At 34.8% G+C, this 12912-nt stretch overlaps 1 protein-coding gene and 1 long non-coding RNA gene across 4 annotated transcripts; one reads left to right on the top strand and one right to left on the bottom strand.

The window, feature by feature from the left end:
* The first annotated feature begins 2657 nt into the window (after positions 1 to 2657).
* LOC123668385 (peptidyl-prolyl cis-trans isomerase-like 1) lies at positions 2658 to 8234 on the top strand. Of its 3 annotated transcripts, none has more exons than XM_045602115.1 (3): positions 2658 to 2760; positions 2923 to 3043; positions 7774 to 8234. In XM_045602115.1, the coding sequence occupies exons 2-3, from the start codon at positions 2973 to 2975 to the stop codon at positions 8216 to 8218; spliced, it is 516 nt and encodes a 171-aa protein (XP_045458071.1). In that variant the 5' UTR covers positions 2658 to 2760; positions 2923 to 2972; the 3' UTR covers positions 8219 to 8234. The 3 variants fall into 3 exon arrangements, with proteins under 3 accessions (XP_045458071.1, XP_045458072.1, XP_045458073.1); XM_045602116.1 differs by having other exon boundaries at positions 2692 to 2760; positions 2927 to 3043; XM_045602117.1 differs by having other exon boundaries at positions 2697 to 2723.
* Positions 8235 to 9285: 1051 nt separating this feature from the next.
* Positions 9286 to 12714, bottom strand: LOC123668689. The gene is made up of 2 exons (XR_006745622.1): positions 12680 to 12714; positions 9286 to 9512 (listed from the first exon to the last, which is right to left on the bottom strand). It is a non-coding gene; the product is annotated as an uncharacterized LOC123668689 (long non-coding RNA).
* Between the last annotated feature and the right edge of the window lie 198 nt (positions 12715 to 12912).

The following is a 12912-nucleotide window of genomic DNA, read 5'->3' as shown; positions in this document are numbered from 1 at the left end:
ATCGCTTTCTATTTTTAAAAAGGCTGTCAGGAAGCATTATCTTGATATTCAACGTGAATAAAATTCACCTTTCCAGGAAAAGAGTAGCCCCTGTCTTTGATTTGGTTTATCAGGGTGAGCGCATCAACCTGGTGGACAAGGCAAAATTTCTTGGTATAATACTCGACAGCAAACTGAATGGATTTTCCCACATAGAATATATTTCCAAAAAGTGTAAAAATTCACTTAATGTATTAAGAGCTGTATCAGGTGTATAGTGGTGTGCACATCCCTACTGCGTAAAATTAATTTATCATGCTCTTGTACGTAGTCATATGGATTATTGACTGTTTGTTTTAGACGCTATTAGTAAGTCACTATCACAAAAGTTAAATAAAATCCAATACAAAAGCCTACGGTTTATTCTAGGTGCCATGTAATCGTCGCCTACTAATGTCCTACAGGTTGAGTGTGTTGATACTACTTTGCAAATCAGAAGACAATTTTTAAGCGATCGTTTTGTCATAAAATCATTACAGCTGTCTTCCCATCCTCTTTGGCCTAAACTCAATAAGCTCTCCCAACTCTGCAGCCCAAACCGGCCACGTTCTTACATTTAATCAGCTACACCAAATTTTCAAGCTTCCCTAATCCTCTCTCAACCTTTTATATCAATCCCTTATTCTCTACTTCCTTCAAAGCCCTTAACTACAATGTTCCTATCGTCACAGATTTGGGTCTGAAAAAAGGAGATCCTGGTATAAAGTAAAAATTTCAAGAAATTCTTCATCAAAATTGGTTAAATCATCATCATATACCTATATACCGATGCATCTAAACTTTCTCCGTCAGCTGTGTTGGTGCTGCCTGCTGGATCCCTAAATTTAAAATCATTCTCCAATTTAAGTGTCCCTCTGAAACATCTGTGTTTTCCGGTGAAGCTATGCTATACTGGAAGCCATCCTCTTTGCCCTCTCCGATGACTTAGGACCGACGGTAATTTTTACTGATTCACTAAGTTGTCTCTTAGCCATTAAGGGAAATCCCTTTCGTAGCAAATTGACAATTTCTATTGTTTTTAAGATTAGAAAGGCTTTGCTCTCTTGCAGTCAAAAGGGTCTGCATATTCTGCTCATCTGGATTCCAGGCCATTCAGGCATTGCAAGCAATGAGACAGCAGATTCATGTGCTAAAGCTGCAATCCAAACTGGTATCCTTGATCACTACAAAAACTCCTGCCAAGACCTTAGTTCCCTAGCCAAAATCCATATGGACAAGTCCTGGAATTTATCTTGGAGTTCATCAAAATTGGTAAAGGGTAAATTTTACTCAAATATACAACCAGACATCCCAAGACGCCCTTGGTTTTCTCTTCATAGACATGCTCGTCGTTGGGTAACATGTAGCATATGTCGCTTACGTCTTGGCCATGAGTGTACACCTGTTCATCTGGCCAGAATCAGAGTTCGTGACCACTCATTGTGTGAATGTGGCCTTGACGAAGGCGCGGTTTCCCACATCCTTTTTTCCTGTCCCAAACTCCTCCGTCCTATATACGACATGCTTCCCTGTGATATTCCCCGCCCTATAAATGTTCAATGTTTGTTAATGATGGTGTTTAGTCCCTATTGTAGATTTTTGTGTAAATATTTTGAAATAAATAAAATTAAGCTGTAAATAAATCATGTGTCTGTCCTAGTGTAATTAGTTTGTAATAGTTTAGTTACTTACAGCTGTAGTCTTAGTTTAACATTAAATGTTTGTGTTGTTTTAGGTTATGGTGTAACAATGCAAGCCTGACTATTTTGCCTGTTTTCAAAATTAAATAGAGACTGTTATCTCTACTGCACCGACCAATTAATCTCCTTCGTGTGTTCTCCACTCTACGTGACATTGGCGGAATCAACACCTACCCCACCCCAGCCTGTAAAATAATGATATTTGTAATAAAAAAAAAAAAATACTAATCGATAGATTTTCAATTGCTCAATTCAACTACGTTGTCCTTTTAAATTGCTCACCTTAAATTATTTAATTAAAAATCAATAAAGTTATTGAAAAAAATTCATTTATCAATATTTTTAAACGCCTATATCTTTTGCTGTATACAATATTTTAAATTGCTCAAAGTGTTAAAGAACTGCTCAAGTTGCATTTATAATTGCTCAAGTATTGTTTGGAACAGATCCACTTTCGTTCATTTTTAAATAAATATAAATCGTTCGAACAAATTTAACGTTTATATCCTAAGACAGGTGAGCGCTGTGGATGCGCATAGACAATGACGGGAAGCCAACAAAATTGCGGATATTCGTAATAAAAAAGATATTAATCGTTAGATTTTCAATAACTCAATTCAACTACGTTGTCCTTTTAAATTGTCCATCATCAAAATTAAGCAATTGAAAATCTATCGATTAGTATTTTTTTTAATTACAAATATCACTATTTTGCAGGCTGGGGTGGGGTAGGTGGAATCAACCGTGCTACTTTGGCACAACTGAAAGTCATTAAACCAATCAATCAATTAATTAAAATATAACCAATTACAATAAAACGTCACTCAATATAAGAAATTACAACGAAGCGTCACTCAACCGGCGTGCGTAGTGCGCACCTTTAGTGGTGCGCATTAAGTTAGACCTTTAGTTTCATGACCTGTATATAAGACCGTGATGTGGGCATAGATAAAATGATGTGGGTAATAATCATATAAATTCATAACCTTTGATCATCATAGATAAGTATAATAAGGTGTTGATCTAAAGATTTGATTTTGAAGTAAGCTATTTTTCGAATTTTTCTATACTTTTGCAATACTTTTGTTGTTTTGTCGTTAGCGTATTTTGGTGTTTATGTTAAATCTTAACTCTAATTTGTATCTGTGTAAATCTCAATATGTTATAAGTCCACAATAATTTAAATGTTCTTTTTTTGTTTTAGGTAGAAATCACTAAAATTTGTGTTCTATATTATTTTTATTACTTACCATTATGCTCGGGTATTCAAATGCTGGAATTCCAGATAAGTCCTGGCAACCACCAATTGCTGTACTGGAAACCACGTATGATATTCTATAATTTAAAAAAATAAGTTGCTTTGCTGTATATATCTAGCCTTCATTCGGACATGATAATATTTCTTTAATTTCATTAATTTAAATAAATAAATATTTACAACATACACACATGGTCATCTGTTCCTATAGTAAGCAACTTAATGCTTGTGTTATAGGTAACAGCCGACTGGTATAGTTAAATTTTTTTTTTGATAAACACATAAAAATAATACATATATAAATAAATATATATATTACACCCAGACTAGGAGTGGAACTTGAACCCACAACCCCCAGAGCAGAAAGCATGGTCACTACAAACTGCGCCAACGGGCTAGTCGTTTCATTATTTGCAAATTTTTTTGTTCTACTTTTGTGTGTTCGTTTGCCAGGTAGCAAAGGCCTCCTCCAATCTTCTCCATTCTTCGGCCTTTCCATGGCCACTCTGCCCCATTTTGTTGTTCCTGCAACCTGTCTAATGTCGTCAACCTACCTCCTTTGTGGTCTACCCCTCTTCCTCTTTCCATCCTTGGGTAACATGGGTGATTATATTACTTCATTTATCTTTTCCCCTGATCAGAGCCTGCCCATTTCCTCTTTTGTCTTCTTCTTTTCAGAGCTATGTCTTAGACCTTATACTTGCTTCTGATGCTGCTACTTCTTGATTTTGACTTTTCTTTTAATCCCAAGCATACTCCATTCCATGACATGTTGATATACGGAGAGTTTATTTGTTACGTTTGTTGTTAAAGCCCATGTTTCGATCCCATATGTCAACACAGGCAAAATGCATGTGTTAAATACATTGCTTTTTTAACCGACTTAACCAAAAAAGATGGAGGCTACTCAGTAAATAAAATTTTTAATGTATGTTCGGGGATCACTTTATAGTTTATGAACCAATTTTGATAATTCTTTTTTTATTGGAAAGGAGGTATCCCAAGTGTGGTACCATGATAAGGAAACCAGCATCTGATGATGGAATCCCAGAGAAATTGAGGGAAACCCTCGAAAATCGTAGTGACGACTAGTGTGTTTGTTAATTTTTTTCGTCTACTTTTGTTGTATTACTTGTCTATGTAATTGAAGTCAGTTTTTTTTGTTTGCGAGCAAACGCAGTTATTGCTGAGATGTGTAGGTTCATATCTTTCATAACTTTTTTAGGCCCAATATTCCAGCTATTCCCAACTCTTCTTTCGACTTCTTTGTTATCATTCTTCTTTGGTGCTTTAAAGTTTAAAATGTTAAAATGCTAAGTGTACTCTAGTCTTAGTCGTCCGTAAGGGAGGTAGCGAGTCATTCCCAATACAAGTGCCTCTGACTACTTACTGGGAAGACTCGGTGATTTGTACTAAAGATTATAGAAATAAATTATTTTTATTTATTTATTATTTATTTATTCTTCTTTGGTATTGTTATGACCGAGGTATATATACTCTTTAACATAGGAGATTTGATTTTGTTCCACTGTTACAGGTTCTTTGTTGCCATTGGTTTTGATTTTTGTTTTCTCCTGGTTTAGATTCAATCCGACCTTAGCACTTTTCGATGATAGATTATTTATCATCTTGCTTAGATCAGCTAATGTTTTGCAAATAATATAATATCATCAGCAAATTGTAGGTGCGTTAGTGTGAGGCCATTAGTAGATATGCCCATGTCTCTCCATTCCAGATTCCTGATGATCACGAGATTATTTCTAGTCCTGCCAGAGAGTGTCGGTGAAAAGGAGTCACCCTATCTCACACCTTTTTGTATTTGAAACTTATTTTCTTCTTTTTCTAGTCTGATACAAGCCGAACTGTGTCTATAGATATTTTTTATAATTCTTATATATTTGTGCTCTGTACTCAGTTCTTTTAAGGCTTTCCAGATTTTTAAATGTGTATCAGAGAATCGAAAGCTTTACTGTACTCAATAAAAGCTATGTAGTATATAAGCTGGTGTTCAGCGTATTTTCCTATAATGTGTCTTAAACTATGGATGTGGTCTAGTATGGAAAAGGATTTGTGGAATCCTGCCTGTTCTATTGGTTGTTGTTCATCTAAATTTCTTCTTATTTTATTTATTTAATCTTAATGTACACCAAAATACAGACACATATAAAGAAAGATACCTTTATTTATTCTTTCTAAAATAATAATCATTGCAAAGATCTTATAAATATTAGACATTACGTTGATAGGGATGAACATTGTTGTGATTTCCCTTCTTGAATATAAAGGTTACAATAGATTCAGTCCATTATTTTGGGATGATTTTAGTGTTAATCACGTTGTTGAAAATTTCTGTGAGTATCGGTGTCTATGCTATTTTCCTTTGCTATAGTATTTTATTGCTTATGCCATCTGGTCCTGGAGCTTTATCGTTTTTCTGCATGGCAATAGCTATTTCCATATTTTGCTGCACGATGTCCGTTAGCATTTCTTTCTCTGATACGTCTATTTCTCTTTTATTTGTGTTATTTGAGTATAGTTCGGTGTAGTAGTCTACTGACTGGTGAGCTTGAGTTTTTATCTACTATTTTTCTCTGCTCCACCACTATCCTCAATCTTTATAATCCATTCCTTCTTGTTAGTTTATTCTTTGTACTCCTTCTTTATTCCTCCTGTCTGTCGAATATGTCGCTTTATTGTTTCCTTCCAATGTTGTCTCCTGTCTTTCCTTATGTTTTCTTATATTTCTTTGCTAATTGTTTCCGCGGTAGTTCACCAACGAGATGGACAGACCAAGTCAAAAACTCATCTGCCACTAAGTTTTACACTGTCGTAAAAGACGCCATGGACAGAGACCAATCATCTGCTCCAGGTGCAACCCTGATGCTGACCACGATCCTCAGACACGAGAGACCGACAAGAGAGGGAATTCTTTCCTATTTTTATTTGTATTTTTCGCACTTATTAGAGCTGTTCTTTGGTCAAGGAAGTTTACAGTTTTTTCTGACATCCTGTTATTTAGGTTCTCTGTCCTTTTGCTACGTTCTTTAGTAATGGTTGTGACTGTACTGTCCAACTAAATAAAATTCTCCTGTTTGTCGGCTTCTTTTGATTACTTTTTGTAATCTTTCAGTTTCCAGTTTATTGAGTTGGCTATTTCTCCTATCAGATATTTGTTAACTTTTATAATCATTAGACTTATTTTTGATCTGGGGTTCTTGGGTTGACCATGCGGTGGTTAGTGTTAAAGTTTAGATTATTGATGACATTTATGATTATTGGTCAATATAAAGTCGATTTAGTTTTTTGATTGCCATCAGATGAGAGCCACATTCTGTTTCTTTTTCTTGTAGATTGTGTTTAATATGGCCAGGTTATTTTCCATTTCAAAGTTCAAGAGCATTTTACTATACCTGCTTTTAAAATTTGAGCTGTATGTATAGGGTCTTATAATTGTATCTTCTTCCTGTTGACGTTCACTGATTTGACTATTAAAGTCACCCATCACAATGATATTTTTGTGAGTATATGTCTGTAAAGTTTTTTTCAAATCCTGGTAAAACTGTCAAATTCTTTAAATCTCTGCCTATTCTGTAGGTGTAGATCTAGATAATGGTCCATGGGTGTTTGTACTTTGGTAGTTTTAAATTCAATAATGCTATGCGCTCTGATACACCATAAAATCCATTTATGTACTTTGCTAGGTATTTTTTTACTACAAACCCCACACCATGTTTTCCTGGGTTTCCCCTATATGATAGAGTATAAAGTCTGGATGTGCGACAATGTTTTCTCCCATTCTTCTCACTTCACCCATGCCAAGAATATCCCATTTGGTGTTTTGTAGTGCGATTGACTATTCTGATAAGTTTTCTTCTTATCTTAGTGTTAAAAGGTTTAAGAGTAGCAATGTATATTATAGTTGTATGTTGGAATCTTCATTTTCATGTTTTTCTTGGGTAGATTTGGTTGATGTTATTTACTTCTTTATTTAAGTTGTTGTTGATTTGTTATTGGAGGGTTTTATCTTATTCTCCACGGGGAGCAGCCAGGTTGTGGAAAGTGAGGATTTTTTTGCTGTGTTTTTTTTTTCTGTGTGATTTTTCGTTTCTGGGTAATATTTGAGGTTGGTATTTTTTTTCGGACATAGAGTAGGCTCGCTCACACATGCATTGAAAAGTATCTGTTCTTTGGACTTTCTTGTTAGTGTTGTTGGTTTTTTCCTTCGGACTTTGTGTCTCTGGGTTTCTTTTTTCTTTTGCTGTATAATTACATATTAAAAGTTGGGTAATTGTTTAGTTTCAAAGTCACCTGGTTTTTTAGTCGTAATATATTTTTTTTTTTTTGATTTAATAACTCGTAAAATTCACAAAAACTCCCAAACTGTAGTAACAATAGTCATTATTTTTTGTCGCATGTCAGATAAAAAATGTTACAAAAAAGAATTTAATATTAATAGTTATATAAAAAAAATTTTTTTTGGTAAAAAAATCAGATAACTACCAAAACAAATAAAAAAAATATTTTGATAATTATGAACAACAAACCGACTCGGTGAACTTAGTACCACCATATACAATATATGTGTATAAAGGGTTTTTTTATTTCTTTCATTCAAACTTTGTCCTGACAACAACAAACAATTATCTGATTTAGTGCAGTAATTAGGAAGTTCTGAAAATCTATTATTATTATTACATATATTTATGCGATTCATTTTTATATACATATATAAATAATCATGTAATTTGAGATGTGTTTTTACATATTTACATACTTAGAACATTTACCTTTTTTCAGAATGGGCACAATCACAGTCGAAATGTATTGGAAACATACACCACTTACATGCAAAAATTTTATGGAACTAGTTAGAAGAGGTTACTATAATAACACAAAATTTCACAGAATTATAAGAGATTTTATGATTCAAGGTGGAGATCATACTGGAACTGGCAAAGGAGGACAATCAATCTATGGACCTACATTCGATGATGAAATAAGTTCTAGCTTAAAGCACACAGGTGCAGGTATATTGTCAATGGCGAATGCTGGTCCTAATACAAATGGATCTCAATTTTTTATAACATTAGCCCCAACACAGTGGCTCGATGGTAAACACACAATATTTGGAAGAGTTCAAAGTGGAATGGGTGTTGTAAAGAGGATAGGTTTGGTAGAGTGTGACAAAAATGATTGTCCTGTTGATGATGTTAAAATTGAAAGGGCTTACATACCTAAATAAAAAATTATTACTTAAACAAATGCTAATTAATTACTCCTTACATATGAACAGATATTTATAATATTTATTAAGCTAGAAAGTTAGAAATATGACATGATACTAGGTTTGTTCGCAAACGAAAAAAAAAAAATATGACGTGATACTAGGTTTGCTCGCAAACGAAAAAGAACCGACTTCAATTATATCAACAAGTAATAACCATGTAAGAAGACGAAAAAAATTTACAAATGCACTAGTCGTCACTACAATTTTCGATGGTTTCCCTCGATTTCTCTGGAATTCCATCATTAGATCCTGGTTTCTTTATCATGGTACCACACTTGGGATATCTCCTTTCCAACAAAAAAGGGATTATCAAAATCTATAATATGTATATATATATAAGAGAAAGGTCACTAACTCACTCATCACGAGAACTCAAAAACCGCTGGATGGTCCATCCATTCAGGATAGACAAAGATAAAATTTGGCAGGGAGGTAGATTATAGTTAGTAGACGTCCGCTAAGAACGGATTTTACGATATTCCACCGCTAAGGGGGTTTAATTGGGGTTGATAGTTCATATGAAACATATAGGTACAGCCTGAAAATAAAACTAAAAATGTGGTGTATAAAGAGGTTTTATAAAAATAACTATTAAATTATACTAAATTGTGCCTTTTAAAAAGTTACTCAGTTTGATAAGCATTTCAAGTGACTGAAATAAAATAAATAAATTGCGTTAAACATCTTAATAGTAATGCATATCTTCATAACCACGCGGACGTAGTCGCGGAGAACAATTAGAGTATTATAAAACAAAGTCCCCAAAAGTGTGTGTGATCGATTCGCTCAAAATCTACTGAACAGTTTTTCATGCGGTTAAGAGAGAGGCTCCACCATTGGCAAGAGGAAGGTTTACGGAACGGCTAAGCCGATTTTGATGAGAGTTTCACTGGAAGTTTGCGGGGAAAACTTTGTGACACACTGATTTCAACGCGAGCGAAGTCGCGAGCACAGCTAGTATATATATTCTTAGAAATCAGAAGTGAAAGAGAATTTTATTTTAAAAAGAATAAGACACGGAGTAACCTTACAAGATTTATTCATTTACATCAACTAAATGTGTATCAACACAAGTACAAGTACGCGTTCTATTAGCACTAGAGAGTACGTCCGTCGCTGCCGCGAGCTCGAAGCAAAGAGAGCGATGCTACCGCATGATGCGACGTGGCGCACGCGGCGTTATTGCCCCGCCCTCCGCGCTCCGTCGCACGACGTCACTGAGTAGAGGGGCCGGGTCGTGGGAATGTTTCTAACAATATATATATATATTAGAGATGCCACGAATAGTAATTTGGCCGAATACCGAATACCGAATGTTCGGCGAGGCTCTTGGCCGAAGCGCCGATTATTCGGCAGCCGAATATTCGGCCACACTTAGTATTTTTCGCGGGCGACAAGACACAACTTGTCACCGTACGAGTTTAAACTTGCAACGCTGAAGCAATACGTACTTCACGGTCGTGTTACAACCTGCTTTATTTGTTGGTCGTTGGTGCATCGTACGTACTGTATACCTACTAAAATATAACATTTAATGTTATTGATTACCATGAGAAATATCACCGTTAATTCGAGTAAAGTTAAATGAATCCAATTATAAGAAATCGCCTATTTGGAACTTTTATGAAATTTATAATGAAGACAATAAACTGGCAGTTTGTTTGTTGTGTTTGTTTCTTACCACTGGTAGATTTTAAATATTAATTTGTTAGTTCTTTTTTGGTTAAATAAATATCTTTGTGAGTAATATTTTGAGTTTTTTTAATTTTAATAAGGAAGTACATCTGTTTATCACGATTTCATGCCCAAACTGCTGAACCGATTTTAATAAAATCTGGTACACAGATACTCTAGAGCCTTAGAAAGGACATGGGCTATAATTTTCGCGAAGTCGCGGAAAAACAATTCGTAGGAAATAAAAAAATTGCTATTCGGTATTCGGCTAAATGGTTAACCATATTCGGCCGAATACCGAATAGCGAAAAAAAGAGGCCGAATAGCCGAATACCGAATAATTGCCGAATATTCGTGGCATCTCTAATATATATACGGTAAATTGAGTAGCCTCCTCCTTTTTTAAGTCGGTTAAAAAAGTAGTTTAATTGTCTATACAAAAGAAAAGATTATTAGAAAATAGAAGTTTATTACACAAAATAGTGAATATAGTAAGAACGCTTTAGCCTCTAATATCCCACTACTGGGCATAGGCCTCTTTCCCCATGTAGGAGAAGGATCAAGCTTAATCCACCAAGCTGCTCCAATGCGGGTTGGCGGATATATTCTCTACTATGAGTAACGATCGCTATCAGGTGTACATGATAACAACCGGGACCGACGGCTTAACGTGCTCTCCGAGGCACGGTGGGGAGACCCACAAGGACTGCACAAACACCCAGACCACGGCAAACACCTGTATGGCCAATACAAATGTTTGTCATGTGCGGGGATCGAACCCGCAACCGCCAGTGCAACAGGTAGATACAATCCATGGCTGTAACCGTTGCGCCAACGCGGCGTCAAATATATTAAGAGCTGATTATAATATATTATAGATTATTATTAATCTATAACATAGGCTAATATAGACTAATACTATTCAATTTCAAAAGTTAATAATTACGTTTGCGGCAGTCAAGTGGTTGAAAAAAACCGAATAAAAATTAATTATTTATTAATATGATATTAATAGAATAATTATCGAGTCGTCGAAGTGGGACTAAAGAGTGATCAAAATAATATTACAATTAATAAAGTTAGAAATTAAAACAGCGGGGCATTGAAAGGCTAATACGGGGAACTCGGGTAATGTGGGAAACTCGTAGGATGGTCGCCAGGTGGTCGAAAAACGACTTGAAGAACTCATCAACAGATTAAACATTAATCCCTCAAAATGTCAAGTCATTATTATCGGTAGTCCTAAACTTGTTGTGTCGAATAGACTGGTCGCTTATATCACCAGTCGATTATCTTCGATAGACATCTTCCTCTCTCTATACTCTTTTTATTTTAAATCTCCTCTACCCCAAGGTTGTCTGGAAAAAATCGCTTACCTAGCGATAAGACCGCCTTTGTGCATAATATTCGGATAGTTCCTTTTTTAAATAATTGTGTTCGCTAGTTAAATAAGTAGTTGAGTTTTTCACTTCAGTTAATTCATTTTTAATCTCTGCCAAATTTTTGTTCGTATTATCCGTATTTTGCTCTTGATTAATAATATTTTTTTGCAGAAGTTCATTCATTTTATCAAATTCTTGACGAAATCCCTGTAAATCCAAATGCCAATTACAGTCTTTCTCGGGTTGTTTTCTCTTTCGTCCCTTTGTTTGACTATCCATAATCGTAGTTAAATCAGTGAGTGACCTAACTCTCGTTGAAGTATTTGCTTTAGTCGGAGAGTGCTGTACGCTCATTTTTTTGTTTAATTTAAATGAATTTTAGTAAACTACAAATTAATTATAATAATATATATTGTGGTTGCTGTATTGTGGGTGGTTGAGAAAGTGCGAAGCGTATTGATAAACAATAATCGCAGTTAAGTATATGCCAGCAATATCGCAGTTATAGCTCAATTTTAACCTTTTGACCGCCGTAGTCACCTATACTTGACAAGGGCTCGCGAGTCCTGTGCGCCAGCGACGTCTATAGGTGACAAAAAACCCGGACCACAAAAATATTAAATAAAACTATTAAAAAAATATTTCTAGTATTTTAATTCAACATTTATGAAAATAGTATATCCCCGCAACATTTGAGTATAAAAAACAAGTCTTTTAGAGCTACACGTACTGACAAACATTGAAATAAAAACATGCATTCTTATTCCACATAAATGATATGTCCAGAACGCCGAAGTCGTCTATAGTTGACCGCTAGGGATGTGACGCAAGAGGTATAAATAAATAATATTTAAATAAATATTTACAACATTCACACACGGTCATCTGTTCCTAAAGTAAGCAACTTAATGCTTGTGTCATAGGTAACAGCTGACTGGTATAGCTATATTTTTTTTTGATAAGCATACATATAAATAATACACATATAAATAAATATATATTATACCCAGACTCGGGGTGGGAATCAAACCCATAACCTCCAGAGCAGAAAGCACCTGCTGACCTGTAGTCACTACAAACTGCGCCAACGGGCTAGTCAAAATGGTATAGATGATTTATATATTCTTTATTGCACTTTAAAAAAATCATAATTACAAGTCATTTTTGCAATTAGCTATTCAAAATTCAACTCAAACGTGTTATATTTTCTATAAATAATTTGATATTTGAATAAAACAAAAGGTAAAAAACATAAAACTATCATCAGCTAACACATAAATAGCAAATGAATAAAAAATCAAATTAACTAAAATCAATCAAATCGCCAAAATAAATCTGATATCTCAAATCTGGCGCATACCTGGCGCGTAGTCATTAATCCGTTCACTACACGCCGTTGTCAAGTATAGACGACACGCTGATGACGTCATAAGCGAATAGCGAGAAAACTAGTGAAGTGCAAGACGAGCGATACCTTAGAACATCGTCGCATTTTGGAAGGCGTCGATGATTTTAATAATATACAATTACCAATTTTAAAAAAAAATATTTTTTTTTATCTAAGGTTAAGAGCGAAATTACGATTTTCTTTCT

Source organism: Melitaea cinxia, chromosome Z, assembly GCF_905220565.1.
Source record: "Melitaea cinxia chromosome Z, ilMelCinx1.1, whole genome shotgun sequence".
Lineage (NCBI taxonomy): Eukaryota > Metazoa > Arthropoda > Insecta > Lepidoptera > Nymphalidae > Melitaea > Melitaea cinxia.
This window is presented reverse-complemented; position numbering and strand designations above follow the sequence as displayed.